The sequence below is a fragment of the Rhincodon typus genome, chromosome 11 (assembly GCF_021869965.1).
Source record: "Rhincodon typus isolate 14 chromosome 11, sRhiTyp1.1, whole genome shotgun sequence".
NCBI lineage: Eukaryota > Metazoa > Chordata > Chondrichthyes > Orectolobiformes > Rhincodontidae > Rhincodon > Rhincodon typus.
The window spans coordinates 8053321-8072048 of NC_063342.1; the positions used below are offsets into that span (position 1 = coordinate 8053321).

At 43.1% G+C, this 18728-nt stretch overlaps 1 protein-coding gene across 1 annotated transcript in view; it reads left to right on the plus strand.

The window, feature by feature from the left end:
- The window catches only part of c11h21orf91 (chromosome 11 C21orf91 homolog), a 47308-nt gene that overhangs the window by 18384 nt on the left and 10196 nt on the right, over positions 1-18728 (plus strand). The window contains exon 3 of the mRNA XM_020511041.2: positions 17023-17565. Coding sequence (XP_020366630.1) covers positions 17023-17565 — 543 coding nt within the window. The remainder of the gene's footprint in view (positions 1-17022; positions 17566-18728) is intronic.

Sequence of the window (18728 nt, forward strand, 5' to 3'; positions counted from 1 at the left end):
TGCCCTTGATCAAATGGCTTGCTAGGCCATTTCAGAAGGTAGTTGAGGGTCACTCACCTTTTGTTGTGGGTCTGCAGTCACATGTAGGCCAGTGCAGGTGAGGACAGCGGATTTCCTTCCCTGAAGAACATTAGAGAACTAGGTGGATTTTCCCGACAATCAGCCATGGTTTCGTAGTCATCACTGGACTCTTTAATTCCGGATTTTTTAAAAATTGAATTCAAATTCCACTATGGCAAGATTTCAACCAGGTGCCCAGAACATAATTAGTCTAGCAATCATACCACTAGGCATCACCTCTCCATTGGAGAAGCAGAAAATGCAGTGGAAAGGTCAATGCTGCATCAATGAATACTTATAAAACCGGAAACTGCATGTACCACAATCACTTTGCGAGACTCAGCTCCCTCAATTCAACAGAAGTTCATGCTGATTGTGTTTACAAAGCTTAACCGTCTGGAAAACACAGGCTGACGTAGTTATAAAAAAAATCCAGGAATTAAAAACATCCAAGTTCTACTTTTCCAATGACCTCATACAATTCAAGCAAGGTTTGTTTTTTTTTCTTCAAATTTGCATTCCCTCCCTGTATGACGGGTGACAATTCATACAGAAGCTCCATTTCACAGTGCCTGAAGCATAGGCCACACTTTATCTCTGTCCTCCAAAGAGCAGAAGGCTCTCCTACCATGGGAATCGCTTAGAAGTAGGCAGAGAGTACTGCAACCCAGTGGTTAATTTACTGAACTATGAATCCAGATTCAATGCAAATTCTAATCCCACTACCAATAATAATATCTTTCTGGGTACATTTTAACTTAAATGAATCTGGGCATGTTGGTGGCAAAATCTGTACATAAATATCTTTTCCCAAATGTGGGGCAACCGGAAATCGGTATAAAGAGATGCAGTGTCTGACTTTTCTGGTTTTTGCAATGCCCCCTATTGCTCTTTAAAATATCCTTGCTGCCTGAACAGTGCCATTACCATAGGCATCATTGGACCAAGCAACATGTATGATGATTACCTTTTATATAGTGGTGTCTCTTCCACAGTCAAGAACCAGTACAACATGAAGACAATAGAGTGGTGGTACTTGTCACACCAGCTGACTTGTATGTTTTACAAGGTTATTTCATGGAATGTGGGTGTCCCTGCCATTTATTGCCCATCGCTGATTTGGCCTTGAACTGAGCGACTTGATGATCTGGGTCAAAGGTTGGTTCAAGTTTAACCACTTTACTGTGGATCTTAAGTCACGTCTAGGACAGACTGGGTGAGGTTGGCGTATTTCCTCCCAGAAAGGGCATTAGTAAACCAGTTAGATTTTTTTTGTTACAATTGGCACTGATACCAGTTTTCAAATCCAGAATTGTTAACGGAATTTTACATTCCGCTAGCTACTGTGGATCCTGCGTTTCAGACCATTTTAGCTTGGTTGTCAGGATTACTAATCCAGCAATTTTAATACAATGTCACTATCTACCTTGAAATATTTCATTAATACATTACGTTCTGAGTTACAACTGGGTCCTTCTCTCAAACCGACCGAGGTGAGAAACAACCTCCTTTCAGGAAATGGTGATGAGTCGTACGTTGTAAACCAAGAGTTAGTCAAATCAGTTTGAGTCTGATGTTAATTATCTTTCAACTGGTCTTCAGCATGCTACATTACCTCGTTGGTATTCTGTGTACATGACCCATTGCGACCAGTCGTGCATGCTTAACATTGGCTGTTGGCTGACCCGGGTCTCTTTGTTCCAGCAAGCAATTGTTTCCAAATGACTGTTGTGCATGCATTTGCATCGAGATTTCTTAACAATGGACTGTGCAATATTTATGAGTTCTCTGCAGTGGGTAATATTTTGCTAATTTTTGTTCTTCTCTGGCAGTAAGCCAAAATATGGACATTTTGAAAATTATTCCCATTCAGTCTCAGTAAATAAATCTTTACTCTTGCTGTCCTTTTTTTTGTGAATTTTTTTTCCCCTTTTCTTTCAATCTGTTATTAATATCAAAAATAACATGCCAAGTTTCGGAAAGAAGTTGAACAATCCCTCCTTATCCTTCTCCATCTACTATCAGCCATTCACCCCAAATTCTTCTCCCCTTGTTTCCAGCTCGGTGAAACTGACCTTATCTGGCTCCATTCTTATTTATGCTGTGAGGTGGTCCAAAGCTCAGAGATTTACATTAGCTTCTGGTTAAATAATACCTTCTTGTTTCGGGAAAAAAAAAAATCTCTCACCCTTTTCATATCCTTACACCGTTGCACCTCTGTAATTTCCTTCAGCTGCAAAACTCTGCAAGGTCTTTTATTCCAGACATTTAAGCATCAGTGATTTTAATTGTTCACTATCATTGGCTGTGCTGTCAGCTGTCAAGGTTCTGAGCTCTATGGTTTCCTCCCTAAATCACTCGGGGTGTCTATCTGACTTTCGTCATCTTAATACACTCTTATAAACCTCTTTAACCAAGCTTGCAGCCACCTGCTGTAATAATGTCTTGAGTGTCTAAGCTTTAAATTTTGATTGGGAACACTCTGTATAGTGTCTTTGGGGTTTTTTTTCATGTTAATGCAGTTAGATCCTTTGTTTGCTCCACTGAAATCAGGGCTATTTTCCCACAGTTCAACTTTTTTTAAAGAAAATATTTTGTGCATCTCCTAACGAATGCAGTCATTTTTCAACCTTGCAACACAAGATATCGTGGAGGCAATGGCTTAATGATATTATTACTGGAGCTATTAATCTAGAGGCAGAGGTAATGTTCTAAGACCCAGGTTCAAATCCTACCATGGCAGATGGTGGAATCTTGAATCTGATGACCATGAAACTATTGTCAATTGTCAGGAAAAACCCAGCTGGTTTTCTAATGTCTTTTAGGGAAGGAAACTGCTCTCCATACCTGATTTTGCTGACAAGTGACTAGAGATCCACAGCAATGTGTTTGACTCTTAACTGCTGTCTGGGCAACTAAGGATGGGCAATAAATGCTGCCTAGACAGTGATGCCAACTCCCTGTAAATTAATTAAAACTAAATTTGGATTCAGTTTGGCAGACAGAAGGCTGAACTCGGTGAAACTTGCAAAGTGTAAGTCTCTTGTGTTTACCAGAGCAATGCCAGGTGGGTTTAAAGAGTACTGGCAGCAGTGGGATGATTCCATATCATGCGGTTAGCTTTATCCTTCTCATGTAATATCAGCTTTAGAATGAACAGAAGAAAAGATTTCACTTAATGACTAAGCTAACTATGACAGCTTGACTAGTTGGGTCTTTCTCTGTTGTGATTCTGTCCACTCTCCCTCTTGGCTCTTTGGAAGATCTACCCTGCTCCCAACCCTGCTTTCTTCCCGTATGCCTCTAACTCTTTCCTTCCCAGAAACATGGGATTTAGGAGCAGCTGTAGGCCATTTGGCCCATTGAGCTCGCTCTGCCAATTAATAGCATCTTGGATGATCTGGTTCTGGTCTCAACCCTGCTTTCCAGTCTGCCCCACTCCTGTCATAACCCTTAACACATTTCAATATCAAAAATCTATCCAACTCTGCTTTGGATAAATTCAATGACCTAACCTCCATTGTTTTTTGGGAAGAGAATTCCACAGACTAGCCACACTAAGGAAAAAAAACCCTCTCTAATTTCTATCTTAAAAGGGAAGCCTCTTAATCTTAACCTATGACTCTCAATGGATAAAGGCCCAGCCTGTCCAACCTTTCCATTACAAGAATGAGTTGGATGAACCTTCTCTGAACTGCTTGTAATGTAATACCTACTGAATATTTATCCAAGTCCTTTTTTGTGACATGCTGTTGAATCTGCATTTAATATTTGGCGGTGTGTTTCAGCTCACCAGAAATTACTGTTTAGAGCAGTAATTCTCCTCCATTCCGTCCTGGTTCTTTCGCCAATTACCTTTCTACTTGTCTGCTCTGGTTACTGATCTGACAGCTTCTCTTTATTTATCCTCCATGTTCTTGACTTTGATACCTCCATTAAATTTCCTTCCAACTTTCTCCGCTGCAATGAACACAATCGCAATTTCTCTAATTTCCACACGGACAAAGCAGATTATTGTTCTAGTTAAACCAGTATTCTTCCTGAATTCAGAGAAATTCCGAATAAAGGTCCCGACCCAAAATGTCAACTTTCCTGCTCCTCTGCTGCCAGGTCTGCTGTGTTCCTCCAGCTTCACACTGTGTTATCTCCAGCATCTGCAGTTCTTACTATCTCTTCTTCCTGATTTCAAAATGTTTTGGAAGTCTGATGATTCAAAACCTTTTAGCATCAATAAAACAAAACCGAGCTGGAGATCTGAAACAATCAAAAGCAGAGAGTACTGTTGACATTTCGAATCCGGTAAACCACCTTCAGAACTGAAGAAGGGTCGCTGGGCTCAAAAAAAACATTAATGCTGTTTTTTCTCATTGCAGATGTGACCGGATCTGCTGAGTTTCTCCAGCAATTTCTGCCTTTTTGAATCTCACCTATCACTTGAGGTAAAAATGTTTACATTGCACCAGGCAGACTACTATATGAAGGCAGTGCTGCCAGCACCTCTCAGGCATGTGTAGGCATGCAGCCCAGATAGGTTGGATCTCAGTTGTGAAACACAAGAAGAATAACAAATTCACAGTATCCTACAACATAGGACGAGCTGTCTTTATGTTAATTCTTTCACAGCATGTGGGCGTCCCTGTCACGGCCAACATTCATTGTCCTTACCGAACTGTCCTCATGCCTTTGCCTACTGTTCCCCAGAGCCCAGAACTTCATTCCAATATCTTTGTCCATGGCTATCGTAAAAAGTTTCTGTTGACTCTGCTTACGTCATCTTTTCAGTTAGCAAGTCAGAACAACATTGCTGAGTTTAAACACACCAAAAAAAAATCTTCCTCCCTTTTACGATTGGAGTGAATTTGATTAAAAAGCAAGGTGAATTAAACGCTCGGCAGCTTTGACATCACCCTCTGGGTAAGCTATTGGCTTTTGAACTTGATGTCCTGTCATCTGAATCTGCAAAATGAACAGCTTTTCAGCGAGTACAAAGTCAGAAGAAAGGAGGGTGTATGCATTTCAAGAACATTAAAGGAAGGCCTGAAATTTTGGTGGAGAAAGCAGCAATTAAATGATATAACATATAATGATACAAGGCAAAAGGTGGCGGCCACAGAACTAGTAAAGGAATTTTAAGGATGAGTCGAGGCGATTGTTATAGCAGAGCAACAGGGAGTAAAACATGGCAAAGGAGAGGCAGATTTTGTGGCCGAGTAATGTGACAGAATGATGGAGAAACCCTGGGACTATGGCCCACCCATCCTGTGAAACAAACCAGAGATTGCAGAAAGGTTGTTTCCCCTTTTGGCAGAGTCTGGGACCGGATGGCATCATCTTAGAATAGGGAGCCTTGCATTTAAGACAGATGAGGAGGAATTTCTTTCTCTGCATTAGTGAATCTGTAAAATTATTTACCAGAGGTCTGCTGAGGCTGGATCATTAAACGTTTTCAAGGCGAGATAGGCAGATTATTAATCAATAAGGGAATCTTATGCGGCATGGGGCAGCAAAATGGACTTGAGGATTATCTGATCAACCATGATCACCGTAAACAGTAGGACAGACTCAATGGTCTGAATGGCCTGTTTTATTCTGTCATGGGATGAGGGTGTCACTGGCTAACCCAGGATTTATTGCCCATCCCAGAGCACAGTCAAGAGTTAACCACATTGCTGTGGATCTGGAGTCAAATGTAGGCCAGACCAGGTAAAGAAGGTTTCTTTCCCTAAAGGTCATCAGTGAAACAGATGGGTTTTTCCTTACATTGAAGATGGATTCTGAGTCATCATTAGACTCTTAATTCCATATTTTAATGAATTAAAATTCCACTGTCTGCCATGGTGAGATTTGAACTCGGGTGCCCAAAATATTTCCTGGGTCTCTAGGTTAATAAACCAATAATAATACCAATAGTCCATTGCCTACTTCTGCTCCTGTGTCTTATGGTCTTCTACCCATTATCGATGGCAGACCCCACAACCAAATGTCAGATTGCAAGTCCTCCTGTCCAGGTTATTCTAGTGCTCTAACAAATTTTTTGTGAGAAAATAGTCATATCTGAAGCTGTTATGTCAGAAAACAAGGCAGTCATGTTTGCACACAGCAAGGTCCCAGCGAACATGACTGTCTGTTTCAGACAGCCACACATTGGCCTGTAACATTGGCAAGGTCCCCATGTTGTTTTCAAAATAATAGCTGCAGGATCACACTCCCCTGTCTGAGGGATCAGACAAGGTATATTTAACAGTCAAGACACTTTCAACAATGCAACCTGCCCTCAGTACAGGCACTGGGAGTGTCTTGAGAGTAGAAAGATGACCACCTGACTCATCAATGAGAATGCTATCCAGTGACATACAAGCAACTGCTTGAGGGGACAGACGAAGCAACTCTCACTGCTACCTAGAAGTCCAAAACTAAATACTGCTGCTTCAGACAATGAAAGCAGAAAGTGGTGGCCACAGTCAGGAGGCCAGGCAGCATCTGTTGGGAGGGAATTTGCCAAAAGTTTCACTAGTTTTGACGAATGGTCAGCCACTTGAAATTTAACTCTGACTCTCTGTCAAGATGCTGTGTGATTCATGTTTCCAACACTTTTAACTTTTATTTCAGATTTTAAACATGCACAATATTCCCCAGTAGATCTGTAGCTCGGGTTGTGGATGCTGTGGTTGGTTTGCTGTCTGAGCTGGTTCGTTAGTTGACAGACGTTTCATTACCATGCTGGGTAACATCATCAGTGCAGCCTCTGATGAAGCACTGTTGTGTTTTCCCGCCTGTTATTTAAACTCTGGTATCCGTTGGATTTGATGACCTCATTTCCGGTTTTCCTTCACTATGGTATATATTTCGGGTCTAGTTCTATGTGTTTGTTGATGGCCTTCTTAGTGGAGAACCAGGCCTCTAGGAATTCCCATGCTTGTCTCTGTTTGGCCTGTCCTAGGATCCTGGTGTTGTCCCAGTCGAACTAGTGGCTCTCCTTATCCGTGTGAATGGAGATGAGTGAGGAGTATTAGTCGTGTCTTTTTGTTGCTAGTTGGTATTCATGTGCCCTTTGTGGCCAATATTCTTCCTGTCTGTCCAATGTGATGTTTGTCGCGGTGCTTGCATGGAATTTTGTATATTACATTGGATCTGTCCATAGTGAGTAAGGGGTCTTTGGTTTGAGTTAGCAGTTAGCATAGGATTGACATGGGTTGTGAGCTACTCTGATGCCCAATGGTCGTAGCAGTCTCGTGGTCAGTTCGGATATGTTCTTGATGTATGGTAGCATGATGAGTGTGTCAGGGTGTACTCTATCTTCCTGTTGTTGGTGTGATAGGCATCGTCGGACCCAGTTGTTCAGGTATCTGTTGTCCTTAAATACTTGGTGGAGGTACTCTTCTTCCTTTTCACTCTCACCAGCATCAAATTCACCAGAGAAGAGGAAAAGAATGAGCAGCTCCCATTCCTGGATGTCAGGGTAGAACGCAGGGCCAACAGGGAATTCCTGATGAAGGTACACAGAAAAGCCACACACTGACCAAGTGCTGAATTTCAACAGTAACCACCCCAACACCCACAAACAAAGTTGCGTGAAAACACTATTTAAATGAGCGTCATCACACTGTAGCAACCCGGAACTACGCCAAAATGAAGAAGAGTACCTCTACCAAGTATTTAAGGACAACAGATACCTGAACAACTGGATCCGACGATGCCTATCACACGAATAACAATAGGAAGATACAGTACTCCCTGACACACTCATCACATTATCATACATCAAGACCATATCCAAACTGACCACAAGACTCCTACGACCATTGGGCATCAGAATAGCTTACACCCACATCAACCCTACACCGACTGCTAACTTGAACCAAAGGATTATAACAAACATTACATTGGACAGACAGAAAGGAAACTGGGCGTGAGTACGCAAACACCAACCAGCAGCAAAAAGATACGACCAATACTCACTCTTCAACATTCACAGGGATAAGGAGAACCACCAGTCCGGTTGGGACAACACCAGGATCCTAGGACAGGCCAAACAGACAAGCACGAGAATTCCTAGAGGCCTGGTTCTCCACCAAGAAGGCCATCAACAAACACATAGAACTAGACCCTATACATACACCACTGCGAAGAAAAACTGGAAATGAGGTAATCAAATCCAATGGACCCCAGAGTTTAAATACCAGGCCGGAAAACACAACAGTGCTTCATCGGAGGCTGCACTGATGATGTTACCCAGCAGGGTATTGAAACGTCTGCAAACTAATGAACCAACTTGGCGAGTTGACCAACCACAGCATTCACAATATTGTCAATATAGTGTGGAATTGGAGAAACACAGCAGGTCAGGCAGCATCAGAGGAGCAGGAAAGCCGATGTGTCTCTATCCACAATATTGTGCTGCTTTAAAATAATGATGCATTTGATTCTGAAATCAGCAGGGGACTAATTTCTCATTTTGTAAATCATTATTTGCACACAAGACTAATAAATACATACATGCAGAGCCTGATTTTTATTTTTATTGTATAAATTGCAGGCTGGTTTTTTTTTTTGCTTTTATAAATAGAACAGGACTCACACCAGTAGGAAGTTCTATTTTAGTTTATGTTTAATAAGCGCTTTAGATTAAAGCTGTTGGAAGCCACATTCTTAAGCAAATTAACTCTGTAAAGCTGCTATAGAACCATATGAACATTTGAGGCACAGAAAGAAGCCATTCAGCACCAGGGCAGTAACCTTTCAGTTTCCAGCACTTCAAATGAGTTGAGAGTTTTTGCCTCCACCAGCAAACTGGGTAGCGGGTGACCAATTTCCTTTGTCTCCCCTGCAATCCTTCCACTGTTGCCTTTAATTTGACTCCTGATAATGGACCTTTTCCCCCGGAGAAACATGTCTTTTTCCCCTCTTCACTCTATCCAAGCCCGCTATAATTTTGTGCATGAATCACAGAAGGTAGGTCTGCAGGTACAACAAGTAATTAGGAAGGCAAATGGAATTTTGTCCTTCATTGCTAAAGGGATTGAAATAAAAAGCAGAGACGTTATGTTGCAGCTGTACAAGGTGCTGGTGAGGCCACACCTGGAGTACTGTGTGCAGTTTTGGTCTCCTTACTTGAGGAAGGATGTACTGGCACTGGAGGGGGTGCAAAGGAGGTTCACTTGGTTGATTCCGGAGTTGAGGGGGTTGGCTTATGAGGAGAGACTGAGTAGATTGGGATTATATTCATTGGAATTCAGAAGATTGACGGGGGATCTTATAGAAACATATAAAATTATGAAGGGAATAGATAAGATAGAAGTAGAGAGGATGTTTCCACTGGCAGGTGAAGCTAGGACAAGAGCGCATAGCCTCAAGATTAGAGGGAGCAGATTTAGGACTGAACTGAGAAGGAACTTCTTCACCCAGAGGGTTGTTAATCTATGGAATTCCTTGCCAAGTGAAGTAGTTGACGCTACTTCAGTAAACATTTTTAAAGATAAGGTAGATTTTTTTTTAACAATAAAGGAATTAAGGGATACGGTGAGAACGCGGGTAAGTGGATCTGAGTCCACGAAAAGATCAGCCATGATCTTATTGAATGGCAGAGCAGGCTAGAAGGGCCGGACGACCTACACCTGCTCCTAGTTCTTATATTCTTATGTTCAATTAAGTCACCCCTCATTATGTTCTGTCGAAAGCAATACAACAGTAGCCTTTTCGCTCTTTCCTCATAGCTGCAATTTTCAACCCTGGCAACATGCTTGCAACCAATGTGATGATTAAATTCCTTAACACTAGACAGCTTATGAAATCGTCAAGAAAAGTAGTGTTTTCAATTCATGACCACTTGACTTATTTGTCAATGTACAAATATACTGCTTTTATAAAATAAAATGGTTGTGTGGAATGAGGAGCTGGGTAAAGAGGGTTCTTTGGTTTATCTTCCGACACTGAAAGTACCACCTCCTGGTCTGCTTCCATCCAAACGCAAACCTACTCTCGCCTGATGTTTCCGCATGTGTTTATGTGACACCGAAAGAGGATCTGGGAGAGCGTCTCTGTGCTCATGTCAGCAATCACACTGAAGGTAGACAGTACTTTTTACAGCTTATGAAAGCACACCACTTTCTCAATCAGAACTTTATAACTTCAAGTACCATTCCAGCTATTGCATAGAATTAAAGCACTGAATTGGGCCATTTGGAACAGCAAACATCTGCTAACCTCTTATGCTGTGCACACGTCCTTTCATTCCCATCTCACTTCTCTGTTTAAGTTTCTTCCCTTTTTAGTGCAGCTGTGTTATTCGTTCCAACCACTGTAATGGCGGGTCTCACATTCTCATCACCATTGAGCACATTAGAGACTGTGCAGCATTGTCAGAGGGTCAGTACTCGCTGTTAGCCAAGCTCTCAGTCTGGGAACCAAGTGCTGAGACAAAGCTGTGCTGTCGCAGGGTCAGTACTGAAAAAGTGATACATTGTTTGAGGCTCACTGTTCCCTTTTGAAACTATAGGTTCTGTCCATGTGCCAGTTCAAGTGGATGTAAAGACTGAACCTCATTAAGCAAGTTCTCTGACTCTTATTTCTCAAACAAGTCAAAATAGATCGACACTTCATTCAGATTTGATTGTGGGATCTTGCTGCACAATTGGCTTTGTCCAAATTGGCTACTTAATAATAACTGCACTTCTAAAAGTAATTCATTGATTGTAAAGCTTTTTGTTGGACCCTTGAGGCTATAGTGTGGTTAAAACATTGTTTCATTTTTCCCTTTGCCCCTTCAATCACATTAATTCCTGTTTTTAATGAGTGCTATTTTAATCACTCGGACCAGTTACCCCTGTAATGATATAGCAGAGGGACTGGAGATGTCAGTGCGTTAGACCGCCATAGTTTTGTGAGCAGTTCTTTGCTTACGTTTAGTTGGAAAAATAACGTAACTACAAACAGGGACAGTAGCACAAAAAATCCTGGCATGAGGTTCTTCAAAACCTTTTAAATATTGATGCTGCATTTTGCTTTGATCTGATGGAAAATTTCTTGACACCAAAGTTTAATGCCCCAACCACGGACTGCAATCAATCCCCAGGGTTCATTCTCATCAGAGGTAGAAAGTCTAGGAGCATACATGACCAATGCTTGCTTGAAGGAACCTGTCATTATAGTGGAGGTTCTCAATGGCACTGTTATTTTGCTCTACCAGCTTACACTTTTTTCCTAAAGAAGGACCTGAGTTCTCAACAAGGCTGCCCTGAAACTAGCAGGACGTTCACGAGGCTTGGCAAAGTGTTTCTGACTCCCTGGGCAACATTTACATTTGTGTGCTTTGCCTATTTCACATAATTGGAATCTGAGTGAGGGGTGGGTATCTCAGTGTAACTCCAGAGGAAGGCTGGTAATACACTTCGTGCTGCTTTTGTACTCTTGACAAAATCTGCTTAGAAAGAGGTTTTGTTTCTTTGTTATCTCTGCTCAACCACCACTACCCCCACCCCCAAGTCACTGACTGATTTGCTGCAAACCTATGGTGAAGTGGTCTAAAAATAGCCTGACTGGTTACCTGATAGCACCGTGTTCACAGGCCCTGCTGTCTGTAAGTAATGCCACAATTCCTAGAATGTGAAAAATAGTCTCTTCATGTGATCAGTGCAGGAGTATCTGGTCGTGCTGTTACAAATCATTTCCTTCCTACTTTGCCTCAGTCTATAAACTGAGGGTGGTGGGCAGTGGTCTATGCATTAGGAACTCCTAGCCAGAAAACATTGTGAAGGCAAACAGTCTCATTACTTTTCAGCTATGCTCAGATATGTGTTTAATGTAGAACCTATAAGGCTTAAAGAATGAGAAAAGCTTTGAAAGGAGACTGAATGGTTGAGATGTGGTCAGCACAGCCATTACGGGCTGAATGACCTTTGCTACACTTCACTATACTTCACTGTGGTTAGACCATGGACAGAATACTGTTAGCTGTTCTCGTTACCACGCTATTGGAAGTACGTGATGGCACTGGAGAGGATGTTAACTAAGACTTTCCATTCCCAGGCATGAGGAGAGAATGGATAGGCCAAGTTTGTTTTCCCTGGAGCAGAGGAGGCTGAGAGGATGATCTGATTGAGATACACAAAATTATGACAGGCACAGAGTAGGCCAGAGATTCTTTTCCTCATGGCTGATATGCCCAGAACTAGAGAGCATAAGCTTTGAGGTGAGGTGCAAGGTGGTTTAGAAGAAATCTAGGGGGTGGATAAAAATTTTACCCAGAGGATGTTAGAAATGTAGAACGTGTTGTTTGAGAAGGTTGTGGAGGCAGGTACTCTTGCAGTATTAAACAGCATCTGGATAAAAGTGCCAGGACATAGCAGGCTACAGACCAAGTGCAGGTAAATGGGATTAGTGTCATCTGTTGGTCAGTATAGTCATGGTGAGCCAAAGGACCTGTTTCTGTGCTGTATGACTCTGACTCCATCCTTGTCTGATTCATTTAATGCTAGCCTAGCCAAATGCCCAACAGCTAACCACAGGTCAATGAAATATAGGACTTGCATTTGTTAAGCTTTTCAATCCACTATACCTACACCTCTTGAAGTATAGTTGTCTTTTAATATAGTAAACTCTGCAACCAATTTATGCACAGCAAACTCCCATGATCAACAATTTGATCACTAACAAATATAATGTGTTCAAGTTATTTTGATTTGTATGATAAATATTGGTCTGGACACTAGAAACCCCTCTGCTTTTGATCAGAACAATGTCATGAGATCTTTTTATGTCTGTTTTTGAAGAGGTAACTGGGGCCTCAGTTTTTAACATCTACTTGTTTAAAAATAACAACATTTCTGACATGCAGCACTGTCTATTGTTCATGTTAACAGTAGAAGGTGTGATTTCAATTGAATTGAGATTGTTTCCAAGTTGTGCTCTTTCTTTGACCACTAGAAACAGAGCCCAGTGGAAGCAATGGGCATTAAGGAAATTCTCTCCTTTTTCTTGCCCCACCCCCCACCCCTATTCCCCCTGCTCATCCCCCTCCTGTTCCCACTCCCAACTCCTACTCTGTGTTATCCCTTCCCACCATTCCAACTCCTTTCCCATTTCCCCCTCCCTCTTGTCAACCTGTGATGTATCTGTTGCCAAGTTTTGAGGATGTGGTGACGATAGCGACAGGTGTTTCCTGGTTATGTTGCATTATTGTTTCTGCATTTTTGTTTTAATCCAGAGTTCCCCAGTGTGGGTTGATTTGCTTAAATAGCTGTTGTCGACGAAGAGGTGGGGAGTGAGCAGAAAGAATCGCTTGGGTGTGAAAAAGTGGATTATTTGTCACGACATTTTCACTAGCTTGAAGAAAAGTTAAGGACGCTTTTAAAATTTATTTCACAGGATCACTTGGAGCCCAGAAACTACCTAAGAAGGTGATTTTTCAAGTGGACTGCTTTGTCCTGGATGGTATTGAGCTGCTTGTGTTTTTAATCTAACTTGGGATGAGGGCATTTATTGCCCATGAGGGCAATTAAGAAGCAATAAGAAGTGCTGAAGATCACAACAGGTCAGGCAGCATCCGTGGAGAGAAAGCAGGCTAACGTTTCAATTCCAGATGACTCCTGTTCAGAGCATCATTAGCTCCTAAGAAGTGCCGTGGGTCTGGGGTCACATGGAGGATAGGCCATGGAATGATGGCAGGATTCCTTCCCTAAAAAGACTTGGTGAATCTGATGGATTTTAAGTTTCATGCTCGCCATTACTGAAATAAACTTCATTTCTCAGATGTATTAATGCAATGGGATTTGTACCCATGTTCCTGGAAAATTGCCTGTGTTTCTAGTCCAGCAATAGTACAAATCTGCCACCATCTCCCCTTGTGTTGACCAGAGGTCTGATGCAGGTTCTGTTCTTAGACTGTGCTGAATTAGCTCATTAGGTTATGCTGGAAGAGTGACTAAGGTGTTACAATGTGGTCACATTCCTGGGTAAATGTGCAGAATGTTCTAGCTGACTTTCACTGGATGGTGATCAGAAGTCAACGTGCATGAAGATGGACTAAAAATAGGGTTAGATTCAGCTTTTTTTTATTAATCTTCTCTTTTCAATAACCTAGTTCCAAAATGCCTGCTAATCCATCTTGTCTAGACGCACACACCACTGCTGTGTAAGTCTGAGACAGCTGGTGTCTTGGAGAGAAGGAGGGAATTAATAGTACAGCTTTTAATTAAAGCCAAACAACTGACAGTAAGGAAAAACCGAGAGCCCCTCAATAGAACAATGCAAAGCCACAAATCCTGCATTTTACTTCCTTCCTGAAGTGACTGAATTGATCTCTCTGTCAATTGCACCTCGGTTGATTGTGTGCTGATAGGTTGCACACTGGTGGGGTCTCATCTTGTGGTTGCTGAGTTCTGTGAAATTCAGCTTTTGATGAAACTGCAGATGTGGCAACTTATATGAGCAAACTTGCTGCAACCTGCAGAGAGATGTCAGACAGGAAGGGCGGTGGGGAAGGAGTGGAGACACTTACTCTTACTTTCTTTTGTTTTGAACCAGCAGCAGGACTACCTGCCAAAAACAGAACAGCAAATGTTTGTGACAGGGCTGAGAAATTATGCCTGTCACGAAAACCTGAAAAAGACTAAAGTTCCTTTCTTTAAAAAATAAGTGGCTTAAGGTTCAAGGGTGGAGAGAACACGTTCTTTCCTCTTTTGGGAGAGACTAAAACTTGGGGGTTGAGCATATAAAATAGTAATTAAATCAGAAAATTAATTGCAGGGAATTCCAGAGAGTTGCTGCAATGTGCAGGTGAATCTAAAGGTGAATGATGTAGATGAATTTAAGCATAAGCCAGTTGAGTGTTTAAAGGAGAAAGCAATAGAAAGGCGCTAATAAGGTGAGATGAACAAAGTTGGAGGAGGCTTATGTGGAGTATAACTCTTGTCATGGGTCATTTTGGGTCAAGTAGGCTCCATCTGTACATTAGTTGCAATGAAATATCAACTCGTTCCTCTTGTTTGACTCGCATCTCTTTACAGTGTCTAACTCCTTTTAATGGGTACAAACTCCGCTAGCAGTTGTCCTCTGGCTACACAGAATATTCAGCCTTTATGACTTCAGGCTAATTTGCGTTAACTGGTACACCAGAGTGGCACCTTGATGTTCTTCTCACGTTGTAACACGATCCATGTTCATATCTCATTGCACGGGTAGTCCTGCTACTTCAGGACCATTGATATCTACAGGTCGAAGATTTCCGGATAACCGAGAGGAGATTGTGTATGGGCAGTGTACCATGATTATGCTAATGCACAGAACTGGTGATATATTGTGTGGTGTCTGACAGTCTGCCCCTTCGAGTGCCACCTGCTGAGATGCATGTCTTTCAACAGTGCATAATGGTAATGTGATTCTAAGCTTTGTACGTGTTCTCCTAGTGTTTCAGGACCTGTGATAAGATATTAATGGTCAGAAAAGCTTCTGATCAGCTTTTTCTCTCAACCCGCTTATTTTTTTTTTCTTTTATTCATTCACGGGATGAGGGCATCACTGGCTAGGCAGAATTTATTGCCCATCCCTAATTGCCTAGAGGGCAGTTAAGAGTCAACCACATGTAGGCCAGACCAGGTAGGGATGGTAGTTTCCTTCCCTAAAGGGCACTAGTGAACCAGATGAGTTTTTCTAACAATTGGCAATAGATTCACAGTCATCCATTAGATTCTTAATTCCAGATATTTATTGGATTCAAATTCTACCATCTGCCATGACAGGATTTGAACCTGCGTCTCCAGAACATTATCTGGCTCTCTGGATCATCAGTCCAGCAATTTAATACCACTAAGCCATCACCTCCCCTGGTTAATGATATGGAAAGCTTGGTCATCTTCTGAGGTTTGTCGATCGCTTGATTGGATTCGCCTTTGTACACTTAAACTTGCTGACGGTCTAGTGCTGCATTGGTGGTCATCTGTTTGTTCTCTGATCTGGCTTTGTGTTTGGAAGCAGATTTCCTGCACATGTCTGCCCAGTGTCCACGCTTTACAGATAGCAAAGAAAGCTGGTCAGCTTTGGGTAGGTACAACAACCAGCTCCTCTTCCTCCCCCCACTTCTTTAGCTACATCCCCCTGCCCTTATCTGCCGTTGTTTTACCCCCTCTCCCTTCTCTCCTGTCGCTTCTCTCCACCCCTCCTTCTGTCCTGTCACCCTGCTCTCTGAATCAGCAGTCGCTCTTTCTTTGACTGCCTCTGCCTCTGCCTCTGGCCTAAGCAGTGAAAACCCCTTCTGAAGTCCCTCTTCCTGTGTAAAGCTGACCTCTTTGATCAAATTTGATGGTCACTTGTCATTCCACCCTTGACCCTACTCTCTCATTCAGTATGATCCATGGTTGATCTTCGACCTCAATGTCCCAATCCTGCCCTCCCCGATATCCCTTGATCCCTTTAGCCACAAGAGCTATAACTACCACCTCCTTAAAAATGCACAATATTTTCATCATGAACGCAATGATAAGCTCTTGAAAGCGCTCACAAATCATAGATCCCCTACTGCACAAAATTGGGCCTTTTGGCCCATCAAGTCCAAATCGACTCTCTGAAGAGTATCCCAACCAGACCCACCCCCTACCCCATCCCTGTAACCCTGCATTTCCCATGCCTAATCCACCTAGTCTGCCCATCCCTGGACACTATGGGCAATTTAGCATGGCCAGTCCACCTAACCTGCACATCTTTGGACTGTGGGAGGAAACCGGAGCACCCGGAGGAAACCTACATGGACACTGGGAGAACAGTCACCCAAAGGCAGAATTGAACTCTGATCCCAGATGCCGTGAGACAGCAGTGCTAACCGCTGAGGCACCATGCCGCCCCGAACACTTTATGAATTGAGGTTGTTGCAAGGGTCAAGAATTTGACCAATTATTTGACTCCATAGCCAAGTGTCTGTTGTTTGGAGGACTGGTGTAAGTGTTTTTTTTTTTTTGATCCTGTGTCTTTCAGGGGTAGCCAGGGAAAATCTCCTCCACACTGAATCGGTGCATGGTCACAGAGAGTGCTTCGAAAAATTTCACCTCATCGCCAACCAGGACCTCCCCCAGCCGAGAGTATCGAAGAGCACCTACAGAGATGTGAAGGAGATCCTGAGCAGGAAGATCAGCCGCATTATTCAGTATGCACAAAACCAGCACTCACGCCCTGACCTCCGGGAGTGTGGGCAGGAGCAGGTCAAGGGTCACGACCACCAGCCAAGCGCACTCAGGACACACTTCCCCCAGGTGAACGGCCTGCAGTTACCCCGGTACTCCCCACGCTGGCTCAACGGGAGCTCACCGGGCTACTCCAAGTGCGGGCAGGGGATTTTGGAGCAGGATGTGCCATCAGACTTCCGTCAGGGAATGCTGGGGGTGGCTGTCGACAGGTTTCGAGGTTTAGATGTTCACTGGCCACCTAAGGAGCGGGGGCACGGGGCAGAATCTCCGCTCGCAGCAGGAAACCACAGCAGGGTGGAGGCCAGCTGTCATCGGCACTACACCCGGGAGGAATGTAAGTATCGGGGACGGGCAGGCAGATTCTTTTGATCAGAGACTTATCGATGCTACCCCTTTCACATCTTCACTTACAACCATTTAAATATCCAAGTACGGCACTCAGACCCTGAATGGACCTCAGCCAAAGGTGAACTATAAGTGATAAGTCAGGAAAAATATTCTGGGGCTTGCCATTAACCACAAACTGAACTGGACTCTCCATATCAATAGAGTGGCTACAAGAGTAGGTCAGGTGCTACGAATACTGCAGCAAGTAACTCAGCTCCTGATTCTCCAAAGCTTGTCCGTCATTGACAAGGCACAAGTCAGGAGTATGATAGGACATTACCCATTTGCTTGGATGAGTACAGCTCCAACAACACTCGAAGCTTGTTGCCATCCAGGACAAAGCAGCCCACTTGATTGACACCACATCCATTCCCTCCCACCGCCGATGCTCAGTAGCAGCAGTGTGTACCATGTACAAGATGCACTGCAGAAATTCACCAAAGATCTCGAGACAGCACCTTCCAAACTCTTAACCATTTCCGTCTAGAAGGACAAGGGCAGTAGATACTTGGGAACACCATCTGCAAGTTCCCCTCCAAGTCACTCACCATCCTGACTTGGAAATATTTTGCCGTTCCTTCACTGTCACTGGGTCAGAATCCTGGAACTGCCTCCCTAACAGCACTGTGGTTGGACCTAAGGCAATTAGACTGCAATAGTTCAAGAAGGAAGCTCACCAAAACCACCTCCATACAGTTAGGGATGGGCATTAAATACTGACCCATCCAGTGATGGCCACATCCCATGAATTAATTTAACAAAAAATGGTTACAGATTCAAGTTCTGTTTGCACCCCCTTCTGACTTCTCCCCCCTCCCCAAATCCCTCAGCATTGTTTTGATGTACGTTATGGTGGTGACTCGAATCAAGCCAGTTGTGATGCAGTCTGTGGTCAATCAGCATGTCACCACATACCTTTGAAAGGTTCTCGATCATTATAGTTGTTCACTTGGTTCCCAGAGGTTGTGGGTGCCCTCTTGTTTGACAAGCCAGAATGGAGGGAAATAACTGGGCTGGTTGGGGGGGGTGGGGTGACATTATGTTGAAAAATGTGGGAAAACATGACTCATGCCTTGACCTTCAGTTTTTCCCCTGCATGTGGCCCATGCA